The sequence below is a fragment of the Pieris napi genome, chromosome 12 (assembly GCF_905475465.1).
Source record: "Pieris napi chromosome 12, ilPieNapi1.2, whole genome shotgun sequence".
Classification (NCBI taxonomy): Eukaryota; Metazoa; Arthropoda; class Insecta; order Lepidoptera; family Pieridae; genus Pieris; species Pieris napi.
In genome coordinates, this window is record NC_062245.1 from 6,853,828 (window position 1) to 6,870,300 (window position 16,473).

The 16,473-nt window shown below is 31.9% G+C and overlaps 1 protein-coding gene across 1 annotated transcript; it reads left to right on the top strand.

Moving 5' to 3' along the window:
• Window positions 1-1,877: 1,877 nt before the first annotated feature.
• On the top strand, window positions 1,878-16,273 carry LOC125054946 (4-hydroxybutyrate coenzyme A transferase). The gene is made up of 10 exons (XM_047657095.1): window positions 1,878-2,240; window positions 6,001-6,163; window positions 9,583-9,721; window positions 10,225-10,315; window positions 11,265-11,453; window positions 12,180-12,306; window positions 13,372-13,460; window positions 14,168-14,287; window positions 14,890-15,036; window positions 15,374-16,273. Exons 1-10 carry the CDS (start codon window positions 2,054-2,056, stop codon window positions 15,556-15,558), a joined length of 1,437 nt encoding a protein of 478 aa, XP_047513051.1. The 5' UTR covers window positions 1,878-2,053; the 3' UTR covers window positions 15,559-16,273.
• The last annotated feature ends 200 nt before the right edge of the window (window positions 16,274-16,473 follow it).

Consider the following 16,473-nt stretch of genomic DNA (forward strand, 5'->3'; position numbering starts at 1 on the left):
AACGTTCACTCGCAACGGACTAAAGCACTAAAGAACTTGCCTTTCAAGTTGTACTAAAGCACTCTCCTAAACACTAAGATAATGTAAATCGGCCTTTACTATAAGTATCCAATAACTTAAACAATAACAAAGACTAAATCAAATATAGACCATGGTAAAGGACACATGAATTACGATAATTTCTAGATTATGTTAGGGATACGATTTGGACAGGTACGGTATGGTGCTTCTTAGGTAGGTATTTAAACGAAGATACAGTCAATTAGCAATATGATACTTTTAGTTTCATTGTTACCAATAAAAATAGGTCACTACACCAAAATCATACAATAAATAAAATATAATAATCTAAATTTTAAATATATATATTTTTTTAATTTGATATTAAAAATAATTATTGCTTGAAAAATCTGCACTTAAGTATATAATAATTTTATAATTTTACTAAAATTGATGCATTATGCCACAACCCTTTATTTTATTTTCCTAAATGCTCCATAGGTCTCGATCCTTGGCGACCATCTTCCAACTCGTAAACAATCCCATCACTCTTAAATCCTACATGCATTATAGTCCGGGAGGTAGCGTTGCATTTTTGGCAGTGATTTTACGCCGACTATTTCTCTTCTTTCACTATTAATCTCGAAATACTTATAACTGAATCAAGCGCCAGCTGGCGCACCTGCGGTGGGTGTGGAATTGGGAGGTTGCGAAAGAAGTAAAAAAATTAAAAAATTAAGTAATAGTACGCTGCCTGAAACTTTTTCCGTAAATAGTTGATGTCATACTGAGCACAAAAAAAATCGTCAGCTGCATCGTGAAGGGGGGATTATGCGTATTTTTTTTACCTCTTTCGCAGCCTCCTACACCCGCACCCACCGCTACTTGAGCAGCTGACGGTCGGTTCACTTATTGGTCATATAAGATCAACTATCGATGTTAATATCAGCCGGCTTACTATGACTTTCGCATTTGCAACGCTACCTCTCGGACTATTATTTACGGGACAACTTTTGTGCCACCATAATATTAGTGTGGTAAATTGTTTGCAACACAATAAAATTAATATCAAACATAAACCACACAATATAAACTCGTATGTAACGTACAGTAATTTTTGTTTAATATACGCAGAAATACTATTTTTTTGCTCGTAGCAATCCATTTTGACATACGAGTTATATTAGTTATCTGACGATTAAATTATTAAAATAATGCGATATGTTTAAAATTATATATAATTATGTTAAAACATTTTTTGGTCAATAATATTAAAAAGTTATTGTCTTTGGCCGCCTTATATAATATAGTCCATTGAAACGTTACAATTTGAGGGACAAACTGAACATTTGTTAATTTTATTAATGGGACATGTAGAGGGGGTCAATACAAGCTTAAACCCAAGTTTGTGGGGTTACCTCCCTTGTCCTGCGGCCGCCATCTTCGAAAAAGGGGTGAAAACACGTTTAGGTTTAGGAGATATAGCCATCTCCTAAACCATCGTACAAAAAATTTATGAGAACATATTTTGTAGAAAATTGCTGTGCCTACAATTGTATTCGTTTGATTTTTTATCATAAATCCAAAATTAAGCAGCACGATGAGGTTCACAATATTTCGACAGTTCACAATCTCGCGAGATAGATTACGATCTAACGGTGTTGACAATTTTACGGCGACATATATAAGTTAAGCTACTTACTAGATTCATATTTAGTTTATAAAGTAAATAACCCAACGATGTAAATGTATTTTTTTTTTGTATTTCGCGCGTATAAAGTGCAAATCTGGGACGTCGATCTTTGGTTGGTCATGACACCTTCCCCCGCTCTTAGGTCCCCACTCCCCGTCCTCCTCCATGCCGCAATGCAATGTAACGTTCAATTTTGTTGATAGCTGGGGGATTGCCGACCGCTCAGCTGTTACTAAAATTTCGTATTTGTCCCACATTTCGTTTATTAAAACTTAAATTATTACACCATTGTGAAAATATTAAACTTAGTGAATTAGTAACTGTTAGGATTAATTCAAATATCGAAATAGATCAGTGGACATGTCTGTGATAGGAAAAATAATCGCGCCTAATGTGTCGTATAAATTCGGAAAGTTGGGTGCGTCAATATTACCGGCGAAATATAAACGTACTTACTTTACATACACCCAAGAATTATCCCAACCTCTTGATAGATTACCGGAGTTTGTGACTGCTAAAGAGGCGTTTGAAAAATGTCTGAAATCTGGTAAGACATTTTATACCTACCTACTAAATTATTTTAGCAATTATTTGCCGTGTGGCATAAAGCAATCAGCGTGAGTCATCTGTTTGTATCTAGATCCCTTGCATATTTAATTAATAGAAATCCAACCTTCCAATTTTCCAAGGATAAAAAGCTGAGTAGGAAACAATATTTTAGTGGTTTAGTAGAACACCTACTGGTTCTTATTAATGGACTTTGTACTTGTTGACCTCTTAAGTCAAAAAGTTTTATGTAAATGTTCTTTATTGCATGTTTAGTTCAAATTAAAATACATATTACCTCATATGACATTTTACAATTTTTATTCCCTAAGTTAAAACTAAATATATCTGTAGTCATTTATTCCACTTTATTGTACAATTGTGTTAAACAGAACACAGTTATTGGTGAGCATGAATAGATGATTGCCCTATCATGATAAACTGGGGCTTAAACAGTTAACAAGCGGTATATAGGCAGTTAATATACATTGATTATTTGAACCTTGGAAGACAAGTTCATATTACTTTAGGGCTTGCAATTTGTAGAACTTAAGTAACATTAACTCAATAAAATAACATCAATTTTTTTACATCAATTTATTTATGAATATTTTTAGACTTTTGGTAAACTAGTGAAAAATCTTTGCATTTGTTAAGAAATGATTTTATTTAAGACAATAAAATTAGTTTTTTAAATATAAAAAAATGCCATGGCATATTATTATAATGCATGTATATATATGAATATAACATTGCATCAAACATCTCACTGAAAAACAGAAATGTTTTATTAATTATTTACAGGTATTTCTAAATTACATCTTATATGCTTCAGAGCATCAACACAAAGTCACATATACGTATGAGGTAAAACCTAAAAGTATTTAAAACTATACCAGCTCTTGTGAGCCTTGGCTCACACTGGAAATTAGCATTTTGTTGTGATAACAATAATATGTGTACATATCACACATACAATATGTTTATAAATATTAAAAACAAAAGTACCTTAGTAAAAATTCTTTATTTGTCTGCAAAATTAAGTGAGTGGATATAGAAGAAATCTGTTTGTGTACCATGTATGAAGGGTCTAAGGTTCATTCACCTCTAACCTGGTTTTTACATGTTCCCTTTGTAATAAGGTTAAGAACAATTTGTCGCCATTATAACCCTTATTGGTTCAATATTTTTACTAGTCTAATGAAAGGAATCGTGAAATGTGGGTATTTATGTAAATGACGAAAATTGAGGATAACTATGACGTCCTTTGATAACAATTACCTATATTGAGAGCACTCAACAGGCAATTAATCATAGGAACTATCATCTTTAGTATGATTATAAATGAACGCAAAACCAATTGCATTAATTTGAAAATGCCTTTTTAAGTTTTTGGATGCAATAGATGATTATGAATTTTAATAAGTAAGAATAGGTTTTTATATAAAAACGATTCTTATTGCAAGTTGCAGTGAAGTTTGTCTTAGCGATATCGATACGTTTACATAATTTATAAATTGCTTACACAACACAACTAACGAGTAATTGTACCACTGTACTTATTGTCTCCATGTAGACAATGTTATTTTTTTATAAAATTGCACAGAAGTATCCATTAAATACGGGAAAATAATGATAAATAAGCCTCATCACTCAAGCACTAAGCTTCAAACATTCATCCATCTTTACAAATCGATACACATTCAAATTTTAAATGTGTGTAACACTTAAAATTTTATACAAAAATAATTTTATTTTTTTCCAAGGACCTCTTATAGAGTATAGTGCTCCTTCAAACTAGCTTCTTCTCTCCCTATCTTGAGCATTTTTCTCCCAATCTCCCCACCAACTTTAAGCTCGTCAACCTACCAAGAGGAACGCGCTCGCGCAGAACACAGAACATCCTTGCGATTCTGTAACTCACTTTTTGAACTCTCAGCTTTCGCAGCGACGGTCGCGCTCAAATCAGTCCGTTCGTTCTTCTCATCGTGAAGCAGTCATTTTATCATTTGGCATTCTGATAAGGAGTGAGCTTCTAGTTTTTTGTTCATCAGAATGACAAATCGTAAAATGACTGCTTCACGACTGATTTGAGCGTGACCATCGCTGTGAAAACCGCAGTGAGAGTTCGAAAAGTGAGTTACAGAATCGCAAGGCTGAGCACACAGGAAAATACTCCATATTAATAGTACGAGTTTCTCCATAGGTTTATAATTACAATCGTTTAATCACATTTCCAAACATATTGTTTATGTTATCCCTTATCGTAGAGGCGAGAATAAAAAAACGTCAAATACTCCAGAAATTGTATGGGTTATCAAGATTGTGACTTGCTGTTTTTAAAGTATAAACTTATCGCTTTTATTGCTATTATGAACCTTTTTAAGGCCCAATTATGCATATTTAAATTTACTAAAATCTAATAACGCCTGAGCAGTATGAATTTTGGATATTTTTATGTAGAAAAGACTTTCAAATATGCTTCAATGGAATTTAGAACAAACTTGTATACGCATTTATAATATCAAGTTACATATCTGTTTTTTAATAGAACGAGCATACGTTTTTTGCATTAATTGACTTACTGCCCCTAGACATATACAATGATAGAAGCCTCTTAAGTTTTCATTAAGGCTGTCTTATTTCTTTGGAAATAACTCCAAAAAGTATAATATAAAATCGCTAATTTGCGAAAATGAACTGTACAAAAAAGGATTCATTTATGGAATTATGAAGGAATTTTTAAGGAGTAGGTAGGTACCTCTTGTTCATATTATCAGATAAACATATCCTAGTTATTCATTGTCCACAATACTAATATTAAATTTTCAATAACGAAGCAATATGTAGTATTATAAAACTATATCTTGCACTAATTGTTTATATACTGATACTCGTAATTGTATATTTCGATATATTTTTATATTACAACATTGTTGCGAGTTAAAGACGAGCCCACATGCGTGCCCAATCTTGATCTAATTATAGAAAACACGATGCGAATTTACGTGTTATTTTGAATCAAAGCAATCAACCAGATATCATTTGATATTTTTGTAAAATTTTAACGTAATTCGCTACCTTTTGTATACGGGTTCGAGGTATTTAAATGACGATTCAAAATGATTTTTATACAAGTCTCTTTGTAAAATGTAGTCCGATAAAATTTGAGTCAAGCTTTAGATAACACATATAATCACAATAACACAAAACAGGAGAAATATAAAATAAATAAAGACAAATAATGCTAAAATCGGCGGTCTTACTGCTAAAATCAGTTTCATCTATTTCATTCCAATATAAACATAAATAAAACTTAATTATGTACTTTATAAGCAATTCAATTTATATTTAAAAAAGGTTCGCAAGAATTGTTTTATTATTCTGACAGTAAGTTGAGGATAAATTTTGGAGGCGACCGTGGCATGGATCGCATTTTAGATAGGATGAGGTCTAGAAATCTTTCCTGTAAAATGATTCACGGAATGCAGAAAATGTGTAAATTAAAGAGCTCCAGGTCAATGTTGGATCTTTATTACATCAGTAAATAAAGTGAAATTAATCGTATTTATAAATGCTATATTTTGCCATATGAATATTTTAATACTATTTTGCGTAGTTGGGATTTCGTAATACACATACGTACACCGTACTACTTATTTAATTATTTACTTAATGTGTTACGCCTTAAAAGTAGTACTTACTATATCGTGGTTCGAATCAAATTATAATAACTAAATTTGAGACATATTTCGTTCCAGGTCAAACGGTGTTCTCCCAAGGAGCTGCAGCCACCCCCTACCGACTACTGGACGCCATGACAGATGTCGGCAAGGATGCTTCATTGAGAGATATCAAGGTCGTCCATATGCATACAGAGATGGACGCTAAATATGTTACGCCTGAGTGTAAAGATATTTTTAGGTAAATGACATTATAAATAAATACAGAATGATGGAATTTAACGTTCCTTCATTTAACCCAATTCATGTGACCGTAATAATAATAAACTACCGAAAACAATTTTCACTTGAACTACAAAACTGGTTACAAAAATTACTTATCAATATCAACTTATCTTTACTAATCTAATTCAATATTAACTAATCTAAAACTATTCTTTACAGTAATACGTACAATTAGTAATTATAATTATATTATTTTAGCAATAATTCAAAAGAGAAATGCGGGCTTAAAATTGGGTATTAAATATGTATTTTGTGAATATTCTCTTTCTTCCTTTACGTATATATTTTAACTGTAACAATACCTGTCCACGTGGTATTCCTTAATTTTTGTACTAGCTGATCTGAAATTATCGTGATTCATGTGCACTTTATCTTTTTCATGTGTCCTTTTTAATTATTTTCCCTATCACTTATTACTATGTTTGCATATGTTTTAATTGCTTTGTTACTATTAGTTCGCATTCGTAGTTTAATTTTGTTTAAATAATTAAATATGTCTATATGTTTTGCACTTCTTGTGCTCACCTTATATATTTTTTTATCACAGTGGTGGCCTGAAAGCATCGCTCGAGAGCGATAATTCCGCCAGTTGCTCTCCTTTTATTTAATAATTTTAATTATACGATATTCCAGTAGTTTTAATAAATAATATAATATTTTTTATTTTGGTCTATTAATCAAGAAAATATTATTTTGTAAAACGATTGATTGACTTGCCCATTAATTAGTGTAAAGCGACACGATAAATCATTTGGTTTTTCAAATCTTCATTAGACAAATATAATAAAAAGTATAATATCACTCAGGTGTTCAGAAAGCCCAATATTTGTTAACACGTTACAAACCTGTTGTCGAAGGACGAATTCAAATTTAAACAAAATAAATAAAACAAGAAGCAAATTTTCATGTTATTAGATAGAAAAGATATTCTAATATAAAATGGTTAAACTTATAAACATAAACTAATAATAATAAAATAATATACATTGAAATAAATAACGAAACTTAACATAAACTAAAATATATCATTAAAAGGAGTCCCTTTAGGCAAGGTTCCGAAGATACTGGCAGCGTTCCCCCTTAAATAAGTGAGACATAAGAAGCCGCTCTCCGACTTGAACCTCGTTATTAGAGTCACAAAATCACTATTTTTGAAGTTATACTTCTTTAGGCGCGTTATGAAAAATTTATGAGAGTGAAATTTTACGATGCGCGCGGACCGTGACACAAAATTAACAGAATGAAGTTGCCTACGGAAGATGCTACGGCATTGGACATAATTTAAAAACAACATTCAAATAATAATAGAATTTATGTTACACTTAATGTGAGAGAATAATGATAAATATTTATTTATTTAATTTTTCAAATGTAAACTGAACTTTATTGACTATAATGACTCCTTTTCCAGTCTTTGATAATTAAATTGTAATTAATTATTTGCATGCAAAAAAAAAACTATTTTTAATAATGCCAAAGAAGTATAACTTACATACGCGTACATAAGTACACGCACCCTTTTTTATCATATTAGGTACCTACATAAACACATAATAACAATAATAAACGGCTCGAACATGAACCTTTCCGCCAACATCGATTTTGTGTTTTAACACGTTCGCTGCGTTACGAGATCTATCAGATCTCTTGCAGGACTTTTGTATTGTGCGTTGAACATAATCGTGTTTTTTCACTCCTTGCGGGAGGGTCTAACTTGTAAAGTTCTTTAAGGATGAACAGGACAAATATACATATTTGCTTCCTACTTAAAGCTGAATTCAAGGACATTAAAAAATAAATTAGAGATGGATTAGGTCCCTAACGCACAGTTTTGTAATTATTTTAATTCCTTGCGTTAGGAGATATGTCGGTACTCGTGAAATCGTACGCCTCGTAGACGCAAGAGATGGAGGATGGGATTTTTAGTGTTGTCCTAGAATCGACATTCGGGAAGTCGCGGGCACGTTTTGGAAATAACACTCGCGTATATACCAGCGTGTTGATTATTTTTGTATGATAAAAAAGTGTAAAAAACCTATTTTATTGCTGAGGTTTCTAACAAAAAATCAACGCCGGATTATACTGCTGCATCGTCCAGTAAAATATTTGTTTTGGAAAATGTTCAAATTTGCCCCCCATTGACTAATAATGACAGTGATTCTGATTATGAAATATTTAACGATAAACCTTTTTCGTTGGAGCACACGCAGTTAAACAGCACTGACGCTTCTAAAAAAACTAAACGAATTGTTACCATTTGCGCGTAATGTACAAGCAATCAATGTGCTTACCATGTTTTAATGAAAAACACTTTGCATAATTAATAAAACTTTTAGAATCGATAACTGAGATATTATTTTATTCCCATCACTACTTACTACACATATTGAACTATCTTCGGGTGCGGTGCGAGATACAATCGATATCTAATTTTTTTTTGGTATTTGTAGTTTATTCAAATGTCGTAACTGCGTGCGAACCTAGCAAAATATAAAGCAATTAGCTATCTTTCACCCACAAAAAATTCAAAATATATGTCATTGTTTTTTGGAAGATATAAATTATTTTCAAAAGTGTATTTTTAGGAGACTGATTAGGTCTCAAACGCACCAGGGGATAGGCTTGTTACGAGATCTTTTAGGTCTCCAACGCACCAGCTGAAAGTTCTTTAAAAATGATGGCGCAGTGAACGTGTTAATAAATATAATAAGTAGGTACAATTATAAGCCAGAGCGTATCCTTAAAGTCGACTAATCTAACCTGTAAATTGATAACCATGAATTATGTATATTATATAAAACGGTTAAAAGTGTAATAAATGCAACATAAAGCATCTTATAAGGTAATTGACATTCGCTTATCACCAGTATTTGTAATCCGATAAGATTTCACTTATCTCGACATTGTACAAATATCTTTGACAGTTGTGATGGTATAAAAATGATAGATTCTATTATTATTTGGAATATTGTGGATCTTAAAAGTCCTAGGAGCTTTGAATGCTTTACTATTTTGAGGCTGATTTAATTGTAGCACAACTCTCTTCAAGTTTATTCTATTGTCTAAATTGTATATGTTAATAAAAAAGGTTCAAACTGCTTTACCGGCAAGAAAGCCCAACTAACTCGCACATCTTCGCAATCGCAATTAATATTTAACTTAATAATATTCATTTATAGCATTTATAGCCAATGTACAATTTATCTAAATGAAAGTTCACAAAATCACCGAGATAATACATATAACATCTAGGACTGCGGCTACCTCTCAATATTTTTCCCATCACGACATTAATAATATAATAACCCGGTCAGTAAATACTTCGTATAGGAATAAACAATCTATAGCATATAGTAATCAAATATGTTATTTTAGATCGGTATCACTATTTATGGCGGCGAATGTTCGCAAGGCAGTTTCTGAAGGGCGGTCTGACGCCATCCCCATATTCCTGCAGGACATCCCCAAGCTGTTCCACAGGAAGATCATCCAGCCTGACATCTCCGTAATTCAGGTGGGTTATACTGATGAAATTTCAATAGAATCCGGAAACATGACTTAACTGATAAAGGGAGCGTTCAAGTATTACGTCACGCAATTTTTGGAGATTATTGACCCCCCCCCCCATGTAACGGGCCGTAACGTTTTTCTGTACCCAAGTACAGTATTGTTCCCAAGTATAGTAAAACGTTTCGTGACCACCTAGTGACTCTTTATAGCTAAAAGTTACCATTATGTGGTGTAAAGTACTGGAAAGTCGAAAATAATATTAACAATAACGCGTATTTCAATCCCCGCCCCGCATCGTAACTTTCTACAAAAAGACCTCCCCCCCCAAATTCGTTACGAAATACTTGAACGCTCCCAAAGACAAAAAGTAATTTAGTAGAACAGTGTAAAACAAAAACTTTTTTTCTGTATCCCTTATAAGAATAATTATACTTTTTTTACAATGAAATGTTTTCGTTCGTTACAAATTGTATTAATTTCAATTTTCAATTTTTGCTTCCTTGATAGGTATCTCCCCCAGATCAGCACGGCTACTGCAGTCTGGGAACCTCCGTGGACTGCGTCAGGGCAGCCCTAGTTAACTCCAAGATTATTATTGGTAAGGGCATTTTGGCTTTCTTGATTCAAGAGTTCCAATTTTTGACCAATGTAATTTTGTCCTACTACGGTGCTGTTTATTTTTTTTAATTGCTAAGCTTAATGTTAACTTAAATACCTATTATGACAAATATATCCACCTAGTTTATAAAAAAAAACATTTTGACAGAAGATATATTTCAGTACAATGTAGATTTTATGACACGTTCTCATAACGATCTTGCATGGTCACGAAAGAGGATGAATCGAGAGACGTATGTCAGTACCGTGTGGTGATCCGTGGTCTCCGCCTACCCCTTTCGGGAAATATTCATATATTTTTAATACGCACCGCATAATATAAGTTTTTATGAATGCCGGTCCAGATATGTTAAGGGCGATGTACAATTGAATACTTAACCAGAAAGTAGTAATGAGCGACGATTCTACTCTCCGGTTTTTTACACGCTTTATATTACCTTCACCTGTATGTATGTATGTATGTAACCGACTCCTTCGGACTCGATTTTGACCCACTTTTAACGGACAGATTTAATTCAAACTTTGCGCACCTGTCAAAGATCGATGACAATGCAATAATCCGAAAAAAAATGAAAAAAATATAAAAAATTTAACTGAAAAATAAAAAATAAAATAAATATAGTTAAAAAAAACTATAAAACACGATTTTAAAGCACATCAAACTTAAAAGTGAAATATAATTCCTAATTGCTCGATAAACACAGAGCGCCCCACGCTTTTTCACAATAATACCAGTATTTTTTGTTCATTACCATTTTCAGTCTAAATTAGGAATTATTTTTCACTTTTTAGTTTGATGTGCTTTAAAAGCGTGTTTTCTAGTTTTTTCAACTATATTTATTTTATTTCCGTCTAATATTGACTAAATACGTTAAATTATTAAAGAATGTTGCCAGAAAATTGATCTAAATTTGTATTATTATTTCCAGCCCAAATAAACTCTCACGTGCCTCGCACATTCGGTGACGCAATCATCCACATTTCTCATGTGGACTATGCGGTACAGGACCATATTCCATTACCTGAACATGGGGGTAAAGGGGGAAGTCCCGAGGAAATGAAGATTGGACAACTTATAGGAGATAATCTGGTTGAAGATGGAGCTACTCTGCAAATGGGTAAGTCTTTCTCCATTATTTTTGTTTGTCAGTTAATGCAGACTGTATCAAGCGTTTTAAATATTAAAACTCGCCCTTATTATTAGTTTCGAAATATTTTGAGACAAAAACAAACCTCAAATAAGCGAAAGGAGTGTTGGCCTAGTAAAGTAAGAGCTTGCGTCTCTTGCGTTCGAATCGCAGCGTGGCCAGAGCCTTATCAAAATGAAACAATAAATAAGAGATACTTATATCTTTATGTTGTACTTTTAAATGCTGGACCATGTCGATTTGACATAAAAATATATATAAATTAAGATTTACAATAAATTACCAAAATAGAATCACCGACTAGAGTCTTTAAAAAACGACTTGGTGTATTACTTTTGGAAAAAATTTACTATTCAATAAATAATTATTATTTGCGTGAGACAGTGTAGTTGATATCAATTTAATAAAGTATGATGTGATATGTACGATACAAATAATATAGGAATTGACTTCGACTAATAATGTAAAATGTAAAATTCCTTAAGACAAATTTGCGCGCCATTGTGTGTGACAGAATATGCGAACTTACGACCACCTTACACATTTTTGTACCATATTCTTGCAATAAATAAATTATTATTATTATTATCATTGAAAGCTTTAATAACGTCATAAGATGTTTAAGATTTATAAAATATAAATCGAAATATTAAGGGTTAGCAAGGCAGTAAAAAATATATTTATTGTATGTTCCAGGTATTGGCAGCATCCCGGACGCGGTGTTGTCATCCTTAAAGAACCACAAGGATTTGGGTATTCACTCTGAGATGTTCAGCGTCGGAGTCATAGACCTTGTCAAACGTGGCTGCGTTACCAACAACAGGTAATTTTTTGTACTGATAAGAGGCCGTTCAAGTATTACGTAAGCAGATTTACTGCAATGTATCCCCTCCCTTCCTTTTATCAGCAAAGTTCTCAATAGTACATAAACGTATTATTTTTTTGTAGGAATCCTCGAAAAAGCATTTCGTTTTTAAGCATAGACAATGTTAGGGTAATATGTGTAAAAAAAGAAAATAATTACTGTCGACGTAGCAACCAAATAAGAAAAAGAAAATATACTTACGTAATACTTGAATAATAATCGTTCCTATGTACCTGTTTATATGTTACCTGTATATGCAATCTTTGAAGTTAATACCCTCTAGCCACTTTGGTAATTAATGACAATTCGTGTTATAGAACCTCTATAAGTCGAACATCAAGGGTGACGCCAAAAAATTCGAGTTATAGAGTTTTCAACTTATGGAGGATTTCGACTTAGGCGGATTTTGATTCGACATAAAGAGTTTGAGGTTTATTCTTATAAATTTTTTTTGTTCGAACAATAGAGATAATAATAAATTCCAAATGATCAAGTTGTAAAGGTTGTAAAATAAAACGTTCCTATGTTCGAGATACAGAGGTCAAATTTAATTTTTCGAGTTATAGAGTGAAAATATGTACCAAAATGGCTTGGAGGGACTCGGTGATTATTTCGATTAACAGAGGGTCAAGATTTCAAGTAATGGAGGTTTTGGTGTTTAAAGGGAAGGGAACAAAACATTTTTTCGAGATTTGGAGGTTTTTGACTTATCGAGGTTCGACTTAACGAGGTTCTACTAGGAGACATTTTTGTCCGTAAAATAGTTAACAAATAAATAACATCGGTATTATTTCACAAAGAATTTGAAATAAAAAAAAATACTTTTAAATTGCATAGGTTCCACTCTAGTAACATGTTAACATAACCATTTTATATTTCCCAATTATATCCAGTTTGACTTCGGTGTGAATATGAAAATACCGTTACAATAATCTCAATCTACTTTACTTTGAGTGCCTCGAGGTGAAATTAAAAACACTGTATAAGTGTATATATGTAAAAAATTTTTTTTCATATTTTCAGAAAAAAGGTCCACAAGGGTCGCATCGTCGGTTCGTTCTTGGTCGGTAACCAGGAACTTTACAGTTTTGTTGACAACAATCCGTTTATTGGTGAGTTATTTATGCCACTGTCCCGACACGGCTGCTGTATTTATTTAAAAAAATATTAAAATAGATTTATTTTATAAAGCCCGTGTTACTAAAAATTTAATTTAGGGGTGAAATAATATCCTAAATTCATGCAGTAGGTTTAAAGTTTATTCATCACAAACACACAAAAAACTTTATGATATTTGTATAGAATTCATACAAATAACTATCCTTACTCATAACATAACTTGAAGATCGTCCTGTTTTTATAGCCAGTCATGTAGATTTCTCTATAGAAGAGAAATGTCAAATGCGCTCACCATAAACAATTCTAGAACTTTTTTCATGGAATTAATAATATAGAAACCGGGCGTATAAAAATATTTAATTACTGAGAATATATAATATAAATAAATATGCTTAAAAAATAGAGATTAGCAAAACTGTGATATTTCTTCGAAAATCAACCCTCAACCTGCGTTATCTGGTATTGATATACTTGAAGAAGGGTTTAGTGTGCAGTAGGGAAGTTTTCAGTAGAAAAAAATAGATCATAAACAAAAATTGGTCATAGTCCATGAAATAAAAAAAAGGTTACTACTATTTTTACTTAATTAGCTTTATCTAAACTTATTTACATCCCCGATCAAGCGATAAAACCTTCATAGAATATTTTGAAATCATAAAAAAATATTTGCAAAAAGATTAATATTTAAATGTTTTTCCAGAAATGTTGGAGATTGATTACGTTAACAACACGCATATCGTGTCGCTTCAGCCTAATATGACTGCTATTAACTCGTGCATAGAGGTCGATCTCACTGGGCAAGTTTGTGCCGACTCCATCGGTAAGTAATATTAAAAAAAAAAAAACAGTATTGAGGAAAGGACGTTACCCTATGTTGTTCCCACGGATGTAAGTGCGTGCTCCTATTTCACCATGCCTCCTGCTGATAGAGGACAAATCTTTGTTTTTAATTTTTTTTATTATTATTAATTATTTAAGATGTCATGTGGAACATGGTGTAATGGTCGCAGCTCTTTACAAACGTTGTGTAAAACAAAAAACATGGCGATTAAAAAGTGTGGCGGAGAGTGAGAACTGGCAGTAAATGTAAAATTAGAAGCATTTCATATATATTTTTATTTTTGACGTCATAAGTGTGTTACCTATATGATTTTGAATTTTGAATATCTTTTATAGACATATTTTGTATAGACAAGTTGAAATACTGCCTGACGTGTAGTAGATTTTCTCACGATGACTTTTACCATATAAGTGTTAATTACGCACAAAGAAAGAAATCTACCGGCAGTTAAATGCACAATTCATTATTACCGTAAAATGTTTTTTTTAATAAGATATATCCAAATTCAATGTTTGAAATTAATACGAAATTTCCTTGTTTAAACTTTTTCTATTGTTCTAAATGTCTAATATGCCCTTTAGGTACAAGGATGTACTCGGGCTTCGGAGGTCAAGTGGACTTTATCCGCGGTGCGGCGGAATCTGTAGACGGGCGTGGTAAGCCCATCATCGCTATTGTCTCTGCTACAAAGCGTGGCGAGAGCAAAATTGTGCCTACGCTTAAACAAGGTAAGTGGCTAAAAATGACGAAGACCGTAGAATTTGTTAGATTTATTTAAATTTATTTCACAAACAACATTACTCATCGCGTAACAAATTTATTTTGATTTAATAAAGATATTATTACATATTATGTTTAATATGAGTGATAGAGATGTAATAAGATACATATGATTAGAATTTAAAAAAAAAATGTTTAGAATTTAACGCAAATGTAATTTCCCACAGTACAGTTTTTGTATGGTAAGATATGGACAGAAAATATATTCTATACTGCATTGCATTTAATGTATAGTATAAATATTAAATAAAAATGGCATGTATAGTGATATATTAATTCCCACAGGTGCGGGAGTAGTATCGACACGTGCGCACGTCCACTACGTGGTAACTGAACAAGGTATCGCATACTTATTCGGTAAAACATTGCGTCAGCGTGCATATGAACTGATCAAAATCGCTCATCCAGACCATCGCGAGTCTCTCGAAAAGGCAGCGTTCGAACGACTAAAGTGTATGCCTGCGCCCTAAAAAGCCTATAAAGTGACGAATATATTGAAATACAATAACGACTATCTATACAATATATATAGAGAATAGCATATATTAAATCTAAATTATGGTTTCCTGGTAGTATGTTCACTTTATTGTACTATCTGTAAGTTTAATAGCTTGGAACATTGGCGCTTTTCTGTTTATTTACTATGTTTGATAAATATCAAAAACCTGTTATGGTTAAGTGACAGTTGATGGACATTTTGCTGTTGAATATTATGAGAAGAGCTTGCTCTAATTAATCCTTTTCACCACAAAAGACACTTTAAAATGTATCCTATCACCGAAAGTCTTACATTTACTATAATAACACTATAGTTTTCGATGAAATAAATTGAGAAATCGTCAAAAGAATATCTACAAAAAAATAATTGAAAATTGATTTGTTTTTTTTCTTGTTAGATGTTATAAGTAAGTAGATTGGAATGATCATAAATAGGCCTAATATTTTATTTGTTTTTCTAAGAATATTTTGTATTTATTGTTAAACCTTTCTTTGTAAAAATAAGTGCAATCAACGAATTTTTTTTACAATTGAATTCCATTTTTTAGGCATTTGTTTTTTATATTATTTTATTATTCAGTAAGTTTTTAAATGTTTTTAGCTCTGTTTATAGGTCTTAATTAAACGAAATATATGTTAAATAGAAAATAAGAAGCAGTCGTTAATTAAATAAATATACCATTAAAATAAGTGTTTTACTCTCTTATATATTTTATTTTAAATTTCTGCAACTGAGTAAAAGTGTAGCAGTAAAATTTTAACTGTTGTATTTATACTTTAGCTTTGTATATTGGAAGAAACAATGACATGAATTGTGTATTTGAAATTTTTAAACTAAAATAATATTTAATACAAGAATTTGTATAGAACCTAAATATAGCGGGACT

Excerpts from the sequence above, each read along its gene's own strand:
- LOC125054946 (XM_047657095.1), top strand. The coding sequence starts at position 2,054 with ATGTCTGTGATAGGAAAAATAATCGCGCCTAATGTGTCGTATAAATTC. Across the intron at positions 12,307-13,371 it reads GGCTGCGTTACCAACAACAG|AAAAAAGGTCCACAAGGGTC; the intron begins GTAATTTTTTGT and ends TCATATTTTCAG. Across the intron at positions 14,288-14,889 it reads AGTTTGTGCCGACTCCATCG|GTACAAGGATGTACTCGGGC; the intron begins GTAAGTAATATT and ends TATGCCCTTTAG.